Raw genomic sequence first — 13,502 nt, forward strand, 5'->3', positions numbered from 1 at the left:
ACTTGCAGAGGCTTCCTACAACTTGTTTCAATGGTTCCGATTTAATCAGAAGACAAATTAAACAGGATGACTAGCCAATGTGAAAATCAAAAGAAAGCATAGAATAATGTACTGAAGGAGACTGTTGTGCCATCACATTTTTTTGTGGTTTGAGAGCAAAGATCCGGTCGCCGCTGTGCAAAACTCCACAATACAATTAGGTCCGGAAAAACCCTGGAGGAGTGTTAAATACAATTAGGTCCGGAAAAACCCTGGAGGAGTGTTATAAATTTATAAGTTATAAATTCTGCCGAAGGTCCGAATGTTAACAAATGGTATTCGGGACAGCCCTAGTCGCGATATGTGTATTTTAAAAAACAAGCACTGGGAGTCGCTTTGATGACCTTACTTAAACTGTTGTTGTTATCTTTCAGCTAAATGATGGTGTTAATTCAGGCCACATTAAGTTTCGTGAGGAGAAGCAATTGTTCTCTGAGATTGTTGTCCGAATAACAGGAATTCAGTGCTTAAGGGACAGGAAACATCTCTTAATCTGTCAGCTGATACTGCTTGTTTGTCAGACAAAGAATGATGTACTAATTCTTTGGCTTTCTCTCGAGTAAACCCTCAAATGTGCAACTCCATGTCTGAGCCTCTCTTAGTTTAAGTCTTGTAAATGCTACAACAGGCGCTGAGATAGGCGTCTTTTGTCAGCACAAATCCTAATTCTTGTTTCTAAACGCCAAATTCACTTGAAATCAAATGGTTCTAAGGATTTAAGGGGATATTTAGGCAGAAATCAAATATAATATATTTTCTTTAATGTATAATCACCTGAAAATAAGAATTGTTTTGTTTTTGTTACCTTAGAATGAGATATCTACATAGGGAGCAGATCCTCGTCATGTTTCTACAGTAGCCCAGAATGGACAAACCAAACACTGGCTCCAGATGACAGTAGTTAGAGGCCACTCTCTGATGAGCAGAGGAGGGGCACTGACCTTTTGTCAAACTTTCAAACTGCTTTATTCAGTGTTTTTACCAGCTTAAATCACCTGGGGTCTCATTTATAAAACAGTGCGTAGGATTCATACAAAAATGTATGTACAGACGAAAGCCAAAAATATTTCTACAATCAGGCTTCCACCTCACCATCTGTATCACCAATTTCCCGTCTCCAAAATATTTGTAAGCATGGGTCAAAGTTTCTCCCATCAAATCTGTTTTTATAGATCACAGCTTTCCCCGTGGAAGATGCCGTACACCTCTGTCAGGCCTTGTTTTGTGTGTAGGCAATCTTTATAAATGAGACCCCTGGTCTGTTTGTTTGGGGGAGGAAGAGACCTTTGCAGATAATCCAGCTCCCAGCAAAAACCTAAACAATGAACCGTGAAGGAATTCTAACCAGAGGATGTTTCAGCTGGCTGCAATCTGCAATCCTCCCTGCTAGATGCCACTAAATCTCCTTAAATCTTACACACAGGACCTTCACAGAAAACATCATAACAAATCAGGAATGAGCAGGTAGTAACTATGATTCTGTTTATCCATGAATGAATCTATCTGTAACTCAACCATCTGTATTTTCAGGTGAGCATATATCGTGCCAGTCGCAATGAGACGGTTGTGTCCACCGCCGTCAACCCTGCAGCAACGGAGCAAAAGACAGCAGAGCTGCCGTCCGGCCCCCCTCACAGCCCGCCTCACGCAGAGGTCACATCTAACGGCTCGGGCTCAGAGACGTTTACCAAGAGCCCCAACAGCCCCTCCCAGTAGAGGAAACACCATCAGGTGGTGTGGGAACAAAGTGTGGATGTGTGAAGAGCAGCGGCTCAAACCTGCCTTCAGCTCTCACTGTTCTGAGGAGGCAGTCGAGCTCGGACACTGCCGTACCAGTCAGGTGCATTATTTAGCTCTGGTGTTTTGTTCTTACCAGTGAGACAAGTGCATTAATACCACACAGAGGCCTACAGCTGATCATCAGTGGGTGGGAACTCATCAGAGTGAAAACAAGTGTTAGTGTGTTATAAAATACAATACAAAAAAGAAACCAGTGTCAGCTTGGGGCTCAATGTCACATGTCAATGGAGGTCAAATTATACAATATTTCACACACAAAAACAGTCCAAACAAGTTAAACATATTTTCATTCCTCTACTAAAGGGAGAGATGTCTGTGCACTTCCCTAAAATCGGAGATTCAAACGTACGCCAGGCAGCTAAATTAGATATGTCACTGATGCAAAAGCCAATCGCTGTCTAATCCAGGGCACACACATCGACAGGGGAACAGACTTCGACCCAACACTTTCAAAGAAACCTGAAACCTCCAGCACGAAGCAGATTGTCACTACAGAGAGCAGAGTTAACATTAGCACAGTGAGTGTATGGAGGTAAATGGACCAATGTGAACACACTGTCACACTGTAGCAGACATTATGGTGTGTTTCACAGCCACTAACACTGTGTCAGCCCCTGCTAATTACAAGCTAACAAACAACATGAATAAAAGACGCTAACTACACCAACCATTCTGATACGTCTGCTAGTCTGGGTCTGACTGAGGCTCAGACATGTATGGCCGAATCTCTGTACAGTTTCCCCTAATGCTAACCATCTTAATGCACACTGATTTGTCACTCTTTCATCGGTCAACGTAGCGCGAGTAATGCTGGAGAAACAGGAAAGCAAAACACACCGCCAGATCTAGAATTTCTCAGAGAGAAAGGAAGGCTAGATCTGCTTCTAAACTCTTTTCAGAGGTTTTTTTTTTTACTATTATGACGGAAAACAGTGTTAAACAAAGTGCTATACTTTAGAATATGTCTGGTGAGGGGCTATGAGTACACTTGCATCTATTTACATTGTACAGTTGCCAGCAGCTTATTCGCTTAGCCCCTCCTTGCCAAGAATTCGGTCGCTCCGTGAGACAAGAATTTGCTACCTAATGTCAGCCACCCCGCTGTCCCTGGGCAGAGAGTGAGCACAAGCTCCAAAGTCCCACCTTGGGTCGTTGGCTATAGCAGCTTGAATAGAGTGCCCCACTTAAGAGTCCTAAAACCTGGAAATGAGTTAGCACTCCCGGTTCCCTTGTCTCAAAGTCAAAAGTTTGGTTTACACAAGCTTAAGAGACTCACGTTTTGCTCTACAACATAAAATACATCAGTAAATACCCTACTCTTGAACTTTGAGGCTTCTACATGACTTACAAAAAAGCGGTTTCTAACAAATGGTTAAATGAGACTACAGAACATCATCGCGCAGAAAACGGCTTCACAGTCTTGTTATGGCGGTGACATTAATTATAAACATCTGTTTGCCACAAAGCTTATTTTCTGCAGCATTCCTAAATCCAATGGGAAAATTCCAGAGGCTTTTTGACGAGAGAACCAGTGCGATGCTAACTTACGTGTCAGCGCAGAAAAATGTCATCCCTGGGGCACGTTATTTGACCTGCACAAACCCTCCAACACTGGGTGTCACAGCAGTGCTGGGTCTAACTTGTGTAACAGCAGCAACAGAAAGTTTGCTGATCCAGCGAACAGTCTGGACTGTCCAGTCCACCAGAGCTGGGGTTTGCGCTGGCTAGATTCCGGTTGCTTCAGCCACTAACTAGGGGTCTGTCTCCGGAGCTGCTGCCCACTCACCTCCCAGTGAGGTGGTCTGTAGTGGCGGGGAGTGAGGCGGAGGACACACTGTGATTCGAGGCGCTCGCTAACATTAGCTACATAAACGTTTATCTCCATCTCTGAAACACATTGCTGATATTCAGACTCTATTTTAGACTTTCATTTTGATGAGTCCGTCTTGTGTTTCGTGTTGCTTTGCAGTGTAGACAGTTGTTGCCAACGCTGGAGTCGTAACTCTCTCAGTGGGATTCTCCACCATTGAGTCAGGCTGTCACTGAAGGGACGTGCACGCACATCTGCCTTGGTAGAACAGCCAATAGGAACACACTCTCTCTGAAATGACCTGTGATTGACTGAAGTCTCCCGCCACAGGATAGATTTTCTAAAGCCTGAAAACAGAGCCAAGAGGAGGTGCAGAAATCTAGTGTTCTTTCAGTCCACTCTAACTACAATATGCTCCAAGTTTACTGTGGGATTTTTGCCAAGTGAAGCCAAACTGAAACTTCCTTTAAGCAAAGGTTTTGAGTTCTTCTTCCACCACTGGTGACAACACACAGCTGTGCACAAACCGTTGGACACCACGGACATGATATACTGATAGCAACACATCAGTCTACTTCACGCTGGTCCGTTTCATCATTCAGCATGTGTCCTGCTCTGACACTTGACCCCCAGCATTCTCGGGCTGGTTTTGGAAAGCGTGACCCTCTGCTTCCCCTTGGCAACAGTGTCACGACAAGTTGGTGACGCAGTGTTTGTGTTGTGTGGAAACAGGGGGACAGATTCTCTTGTGTGTGTGTGTGTGTGTGTGTGTGAGTGTGAGTGTGTCTCTAGCACCTGTTGGGCAGGATTAGCCCCTTGTTTTGACAATGCGTTGAGCAGAGTTCAGTCTGCAGCAGCCAGGTCACAGGCCAGCCAAATATAGAAGATGGGACAGGGAGGCGCATGTACTGTAGAGGAGCCGATGAAGTCCTAGAGGAAAGAAAAGAGGGTTCACCACCCTCATGCATCTGTTTACAAGCTTCGGACTGGGTGAACTGGGACATCACTGGTGAGGAATGATGCTATTTCAGCCTCGCAGACAACAGCTGCACAAATATAATGTACACATACTGCTCTGGTTTACCTGTGTAACCGCTCTGTTAACTTTGATGTGAGTGCTTGATGTTGAGCATACAGAATGCATTAGGACCAAATATTTTCATGTCTTGACATGTTGTCATTCATTGGTTCAGTATAATTACAGGAGGTGCCCTTGGTGTTGCCGACCCACCTGCTGTATGTGCTGTGTGTGCCCATGCTATGGCCTTTATGTATTTCAGCAACAAGGACAGGCTGTTATTTGGCTAAAATAACCCTCTGACAGTGTCTTTAATGGGTTAGTTCAGATATTTGAAGTGAGGTTGTCTGAGGTGCTGATCCATAAACAGTTAATTACCTACAGTAGATATCATATGACACGCCCCCAGTTTGCAGAAGCAGGCTGGAATCCGACATGAAAGCTAAGCAATCTACTGTTAAACGTATTTTAACCACTAAAAAGAGAACAGTGTTTAAAGTGTAAGCTTCATTAAGAGTATTTTTCACTGCTTTACCTTATTGTCAGACAGTGATTTCCAACAGGAAAAGGAAGCTGTTACATCGCTTTCTTCAAAGCCAGACTCCATTGAGAAAATCAGTGATTTAAGATTGCTTAAAACAGGAGCTGCTGGTCTACGGCTGCCTTCTTTAGTTAGTTTGTTTGTGTGATTGTGTGATTTCGGCATTTAAAAGAGTTGGTTCAGATTCACCAAAGTCACACAATGACACAAACTAACTAACTGATCGGGGCAGTGATAGATCAGCAGCTCCTGTGTTCAGCAATGTTAAATCACTGATTTTCTCAATGGAGTTTGGTGGCTTTGATTACTCAATCAATCAAACTTGATTTATAAAGCATTTTTCATAGAAACAGAATACACACACACACACACACACACACACAATTCACCAAAGTCACACAATGACACAAACTAACTAACTGATCGGGGCAGTGATAGATCAGCAGCTCCTGTGTTCAGCAATGTTAAATCACTGATTTTCTCAATGGAGTTTGGTGGCTTTGATTACTCAATCAATCAAACTTGATTTATAAAGCATTTTTCATAGAAACAGAAAAAACACACACACACACACACACACACACACACAAAGTAAAGACTGTAATGGTAAAGACTAAAATTATAACAGCACTCATAAAAAAATGGGAACTAAGGAAACACCTGAGGCAGGATAAAAACTCAAAATAGAAAACAATTTTAAATGAGTCAATAAATAAGTAACAAAACAGAAGAATATACCAGCTATAAAAACAAATCAATAATAGATAAAATAAATAAAAAAGGCATAAAGTTCAAAAACAAGCCAGGCTTTGCTGTTCATCAACACTCTATGCGGCCCTCAGGTCTTCAGACAGATGTGAACCATCCTTATGAAATCACTGTGGGTTTTTGCTCTAACTTTGGGGATGATTAAAAGGCCACTACCAGAAGACCTGACGGCTCATACCATAAAAGCAAATCTGATGAATAGGTAGTACAAAGACCATTAAGAGCTTTATAAACCAATGAAAGGATCTTAAAATGATGAGAGCGTAGATGGGAAACTAAAGCATGTAACAGCTTCCATGTTAAAACAGGCGGCCTGACGGAAAGGTAAAGCAATAAAACACTCTCAATATAGGAACAACCTCCAGCTCACCTGGTAGAGTGTGCACCCCATATAGGCTGAGTCCTTTGATCTGTTTTGTACACACAACATCCATTGCACGTCTGTAAAATTTAAATTGAAAATTGAAATCCAACTTATGGCTCTTTGCTGCATATCATCCTCCCTGTCTTTCCCCCTTCCTGTCACTCTGCAGCTGCACTAATAAGTGCAATAAAAGCCCCCAAATTAATCTATAAAAGGAAATACTCTCAATATACACTGAAACTAGTGAAGGTTTTTGTAGATGGGACTTTTTTTAAGGTGGCTAAAATGTGTTTTGTTGCAGATTCCCATCTACAGCGGTACATTGCTTAGCTTCCATGTTGGACTCCAGCCTGCTTCTCTAAAGTGGGGGCATGCGGACTAACATGTACTGTATGTAATGCACTGTCTACGAATCAGTACCTCACACAGCTCCACTTCAAACAAATCCAAACTATCCCTTTGATAAAGTGTTGAAGAAGCACAAGAAGTCATAAAATATTCAATCATCCAATGTCCATGTACTTATGTACACAAACAAATGACTATATCAGTGTTGCTGTGTTGTTATGACTCTTTATATACTGTAACTTGAAGATGTATTCTGTGAGTGTGACATTACTGTGTGTAAATTAAAACTATGAGTGCTGAGTTTGTGATAAAAATCAGCATCAGCTGATGGTTAAGAACAGTGATATGTAGAGAGGAGAAACAGCACCCTAATAACACTGAGAGATAAATGACCATAAAGAAAGAAAGAAAATACACTCCTTCGTTTTAACTCACCAGTGGATAAAAGGTTGAATATTCAGTTTTCAACACAAGAAAGGAAATTTTGTTTTCTGTAAAAGTAAAGAAACCAGAGGGCTTACTGAACAAAACAACACAATGATGTAAATAAATGCCCCGAAAGAGTGCGACTCTGATATTTTCTTAAATACCGGTATGCTCAGTTAATCAATTGCGATGTCCATCATATTGATTCATTATTACTGTTATTGTTTTTTTTTGGGTTTTTTTTTTACAAAAGCTGAATATTACCGTGTAATACAGGGTGTTCTTTTGTCAGTATAATAAATGTAATGATATTCCATTGCAGTGGTGGCTGGCTATTATTTATTTCAGTGGAGCTTCTGCTTACACACGAACACATACTAGCTTTGATTCCAGCTACAGAAGACTGATGCAGCAGAACAAGAGATATCTTCTTCCTCTGTGTCAAAAACCTGATGCCTACATTACCCACAATGCAACTCAACCTGCTGACAGTTGGCTGGCAGATTGGGGTGTGTTATGCTAGTGGCAACTGATGTATCCTGGAGCCTCTAGCCTGCAGCAGAGATGAGCAGGGGGCCACAGAAGTCTGATGAGCTCACTTCTTTCTAACTACACACCTTCAAATGTTTTTTCTTTCAGACTTGTAGTCTTCAACAGGTGCTGACTCAAGTGACATCACTCAAGGACATTATCAGACTTCACACAGCTCACTCAGTTGAGACAGTCTTGGTGCCCCTGAACACAACAAAAGTGGCTCAGTGCTGCTGCACGACACACATCTCCACAGCTCCATCTAGCTTTTCAACCCCAGATTGCAAACTGGTTATATGTACACACATATAACCACGTGTGTATGACCACACCAACATGCAGACCAAAAGGGGACTTTGAAATAAACATAAAAATATCCCAAAGGTAAGAACCCCCTGACACAAACCTTCACTTATCTCCTCCATCTTTCTTCCAACTGATAAAAGATCTTTGAAAGCAACACTTGAAACAGTCCTACATTCCTTTTTCACATTAAACGACAAAAACAAGGTTTTTCTTAAGAATCCTAAACAACGCTCAAAGACACCTAAAGAGATGTTGAACATACAGATAGATCTGACAATACAATAAACATAAGTGTTTTTTACGTCAGTGGTTCCCAACTGGTCCAGCTGGGTCCAGATTTCACCTTCGTCATTAGTTCAAGGTCCACACAGTTTAATATATTCAGCATCATACTTGCATTTGGCCATGTTGTCAAGCTAGTTTGCTGTCTCTGTCATGCCACGGCACTTCAAAATAAAAGCACTGTGGCAAAAAATGAATTGTACTTAACCTTTATTTAACCAGAAAAACCTCTAGAGATTAAAACTCTCTTTTTCAAGAGTGTCCTGGCCAAGACAGGCAGCAGTGTAAGTTACAGACAACATTGAACAAAAATATAGAATAAAAACATAAAGCTCTAAGTTAATATATACTAGAGGTCAACCATAAAAGGAAAAAAGGGCAACTACACATGAAGACAAAGACCAGCTAAGACACACCGTGACATTGGCATATAGAAGAGTGTGTACATAAATCTTGCAACAGTGCTTTGAAATAGCCGAGAGGAACCAAAGGGTGCAACTTTGGGTGCAAGTCCCTCTGCAGAATATTCCACATATAAGGAGCTGCATGCATAAATACTCGCTTACCATACAACAATTATTTCCATTATTGATTTATCGATCGATTACTTGTGAAATACATTAATTTATCATTTGATTAATGGGTTGACAAATGCCAGTAAATATGGAGAAAATGCCCTCTTCAAATCTTCAAATTGCTTTTGTTCAGCCAACAATTCACATAATACTGCTTCACCTATCACATCCACCTATGAACAGTTTCATGTGTAAGTTCCAACTTGAATTGTATGACTCTTTTTTAACTGGTAGTCAGTAAAGTTGTAGAAAAAAAGATGAGTCAAGATGAGTACAAGGAGGTAACTTCAACACAACCCTTGTTCACTTATTTTGGGCAGTCTGGAGTTTATTTTTAATGCACTGCAGTGTACTATTAAACCAGGAGGTGGCAGCATAGTCAAAGTGGCATTAAACTAATGCTCCTGCAAACATCTTCAGTGTTGATCTATCCAACAACCCTAATGCTCCTCAAAAATTGAATCTTTTTGCAGATGTTGGTGAGGGCTTTCAGAGCCATGGCCTCCCCCGATAGATGTTTATCAAACGTATGTACATCCTAAATAGTTCACTGTGTCCTCAGCTACAATAACAGTCTCTTCTGCATCACTGGGGTCTTTCCTAGTTCAATTCTTGATACAAAAAAGGTGGGCTCTCTTGTCCCCAGACGATTGTTTTCAGACAGCCCAGTCCCCACGGCAAGCCCCCTTAAACATTTAATCAGTACGGCTGATGAGTCAAAACTGATATACAGATCATTTTCTTTAATTCAGATTAATTAATTGGGTATCAGTAATACCCTTTTCACTTAGGACAATAACAGATATCTACAATTGAATTTCCACATGTTGAAAAAGGATTTAGACTAATGGAAATGTAATTTCCTGTTTTAGATAACAGCGATTGCATTTTAAAAATGTTTGACATATCAACAAACAGGTTGTTCTTCTGCACTGTTAGTACATATACAGAATTTGTGTATAACCCACATAATCTGCAATTAGGTGACCAGTGAGTTAAAAAGGATAAATTGTGAAAGTATGCATAAAGGTGTGTTCACACAGAGCACGAAAAGTGCATTTCACGAGGCGAGATTATATACAAGGTCAATGCAAAGACCTGAATAGACGCAAATTTGTGCCAGGTGGTGCTACTGATGCGCAATTGCCGCAAAGATGCAAACAGTCATTTGTGCCAGTTGAAATTTTTTAACTTGAGCAAGAAACTTACATGACACTGTATCACAAAAGCCTATCAGCATTGAGTTTCTCCTGAACGTAACTGGCGCCCAGCGACGTTGTTGAATCAAAGATGGAGGACAAGATTATTGTGGTGGTCTGTGGGCACCCGCAGCTCTGTGATTCTATCTCAGTGCTGTACAGACACAGACACAGAAACAGAAACAGAAAAGAAGCTGGCTGGAGAAAAGTCAGCCAGGTAGCTTGGACTATCTGGTGAGTGCTTAAAATTTGTGAAAGGAAGTAATCTTTGAGTTATTTTAAGGTATGTCCTCACCATGTTTCTTTTCCTAAACCTGACCTACGTAACTACGTTAAGCACATAACTTAACGTTAAGTACGTAATGTGACAAATCCCAAACATGTTTCTTTTCCTAAACCTGTTAAGTGTTTAAACGTCTAATCACAAAAAGTGCTTCTGAGACGGTTTGTCCAGCTCTCCAAAACCCTGTATCTCCTTCCAGAGGGCAGGAGATTGAAGAGGCCATGGCCTGGGTGGGATGGTTCGGACAGGATCTTCCTGGCCCTGTTTAGCCCCTGAGGTCAGGAAGATCCTGTCCAACCCATCCCACAAAGCAAGTGAAATTACGTAGGTTGGGTTTAGGCAAGGAATAACTGTGACAACGTTTTTTAAAATAACTCCAAGTTTACTTGGTTTCACACGGTATTCGAACACCACTCTCCAAATGGAAAGTTGTGAGTTTGTTTACTTGCCTCATTACACAGATTTATACTACCTCCTTCTTTACTCCCAGTAGCACCTTCGTCACATGATCACACCCTTTCCATTTACATGGGTTAGACACAAATTGCTGGCTCATGATTACGTGGGTTATAAGTGAATTCCAGTGCATTACTTTTTGTAGGTATACATGAAAGCAGTGCATGAGAACAGCCGGAATATTTATGAGACACGAGACAAGCTGAATAATGTGCAGAAAAAGGTCAGGTGAACAAACATCCTTTAAAGCGACACTTACCTTTCTGGAAATTGTACACTTTTCTTTGTTTAGGTGAAAATGCTATTCATAAGCTGATGGCACATTAAAATGTAAGTGAATTCCACCAAAGATGAAAACTCATAATTATACCATTCTCATATGGTTCTAAGAAAACTCCGACCAGAATGCAATGATTGGCCGAGCATCCTGTCTGTCTTCCCCACGTGGAGGCCTCCGATTGACGTAACCGCTCACTAGCCTCTGAAACATTAACGTTATCTTCCTTGTGTGTTTCCACTTACTAGTAACTTTAACGCTACTATCTAATGTTACACTCGCTCTCTTCTTCCGTGTATCTAATGTTACCTTGCCAACACCTACGTCTATCATAGACGTAATGGAGGAGGGGGGAGTAGGCCTTTGGAGGGAGGTGGAGTTGCAGGAGGAGGGGGATGGGACTTTGGAGGGAAGCGGGAGTGTTGTGTGAAATGCAAGAAAGGTAAGAGTAGCTTTAAGTTAGTATTACGTAACTAAAAACGAGTGGCCCCAGGACAGTCCCTTAAGGGACCCCACATAACGTATAGCTTAAGCTCTGTTAAAAAAAACTGACTTTCACTATCTGTGTCTTCCAGTGAGGTAAGAATTCAGCCACCAACAGGTCAACATACCCTAACCCCATGGCTCTCAGCTTTAACAGCGTGACACCATGATCTATAGTCTCAAGTGCCTTTTGAAGGTCAAACACAACCATTCCACAGAATTTGCCCGCATCCACCTCCTTCCTGATGTGGTCGGTTTCAGTGGAGTGGGATTTCTTCAGCGTTATGGGGTTTGGGTCTGTGTAATTTATAGTGAGGAATGAAGAACCCCATGGATTTCCATATAGATTTTTTTTTCAGAGCAGCAATTAAGTTGTAAATTACCCACCAACATAAGGTTTGGGGCATGATGGCCAACACAGATGGGATTGGAAACTAAAACCAGAGCTGTTTTTCTTTCAGCAAAGAAAGTGCAGTGTGTTTATGGTAAATAAAGAAGTAAAACTTCTAAAAAAAAAGAAAAAGTGTGCATCCTTCAGCGTTTAAAACTGAGGTTTTGCTTTTGTCAAGTCACAGAGTTCCAAGTATAACGTCCTGTGTGTCTGCAGGAGCTACATCAAGCCTGTAAAAAGGACCCTGATCATGTCCTTAGAGGTTTTCACTCAATTTGGTTTTGGGGACCAGTGAAAAGTGGTGGTCACACTACAGTTTATATTTGTATTTGGAGAATGTGTACAAATATCAGCTACAATATTCAACAAGCTTATGTTTAGTAACAAGCCAACCGGAAAGATTTTTACCAGACTTTGACTTACAACCCTGCCGCGTGTTTCTGAGAAGACAGAAGATAAAGGCTTTAGTGCAGATAAAGAGGTCAAATTCCTCTGCATTCAAATCAGAGGATTACCTCAATCTGTGTGCTCGTACACAACACCTCCAACACATGAGGCAGACAGGTGAGACGTGAAAAAAAGGGGAGCTCTGTGTGGACGACATATGGTAACCTTTAACACTATAAGAACATACTTGATCTGGAAATCGGAGGGAATAAAGTGAGTTTTGATGCTTCTTTTTCAAACCACCAGCATTTTAAAGAGCTCACGGTGAGATTGGGTTTCAGTCTAAAATGCAGAGCTCAAAGAATTTTATCGTCCCTCCCAAAGCTCCCACTGTTTAATGCAATCTGTACAATGAGCTCAGTGTGAAAGCAGACCTTATAGACATTGATGTAATCAGACATGTACGGCCAGCGGGAGGGCGAACACATGGAATGAGTTAATCTGTCATAATGTGGACCGACTGTGGTAACATCCATAATGTATGACTTCACAGTATAGCTGCAGAATCTCCGTGACATCTTCCCTGCCCACGTGGTAAAAGTATTCACATCCTTTTCTCAACTCAAAGTGCTGATACCACACAGTAAAAAATACTCAAGTAAACTAGTACAGTCCTGCATTCAAAACCCTACTTTAGTAAAAGTGTGTAAGCATTATCCACAAAATACACTATGAAGAAAAGGAAAAGTATTGATTGAGCAGTTAAATGTTTCCTGTCAGTGTTTTACCATTACATAAGAGTTTTTGGAGAGACACCTAGACGAGATGCCTGCCAAGCCGCAGACAACTGTTCAAGACTAACACATAAAACTGGTTGTGTTTCAGCGATTCATCTCTGTTTCCAGCAGGGAAACTGCCACAAAAAGCAGTTATTTCTTAACCAAGACATCACCACATTTTTAACTGGGATAGTACATGAAGAGCAGCTGTTCTTTTACCCAGTCATCACTGTGTTTCCTGCTCGGATACTGGCATGAAAAGTGATGGTTTTTACAAAGACATCGCTGCATATCCTGCCGGGACAGTTTCATGACAAGCAGTTGTTTTTTTACCGACACGTTCCTGTTATCTGCCAGGATAGTGTCATGAAAAGCAATTGTTTTATAGTGAGAAATTGCAGAGGTTCCTGCCGGGTCACGGTCACGCGTTTTTCGTTTG

General features: G+C 41.4%; 1 protein-coding gene across 1 annotated transcript in view; it reads left to right on the forward strand.

The window, feature by feature from the left end:
- LOC126395896 (substance-P receptor-like) overlaps positions 1-5,585 on the forward strand; it is a 21,118-nt gene extending 15,533 nt beyond the window's left edge. Inside the window, exon 7 of the mRNA XM_050053676.1 lies at positions 1,570-5,585. Within this exon, the coding sequence (XP_049909633.1) occupies positions 1,570-1,755 (186 nt within the window). The 3' untranslated portion in view covers positions 1,756-5,585. The remainder of the gene's footprint in view (positions 1-1,569) is intronic.
- The last annotated feature ends 7,917 nt before the right edge of the window (positions 5,586-13,502 follow it).

The sequence above is a fragment of the Epinephelus moara genome, chromosome 9, assembly GCF_006386435.1.
Source record: "Epinephelus moara isolate mb chromosome 9, YSFRI_EMoa_1.0, whole genome shotgun sequence".
Lineage (NCBI taxonomy): Eukaryota > Metazoa > Chordata > Actinopteri > Perciformes > Serranidae > Epinephelus > Epinephelus moara.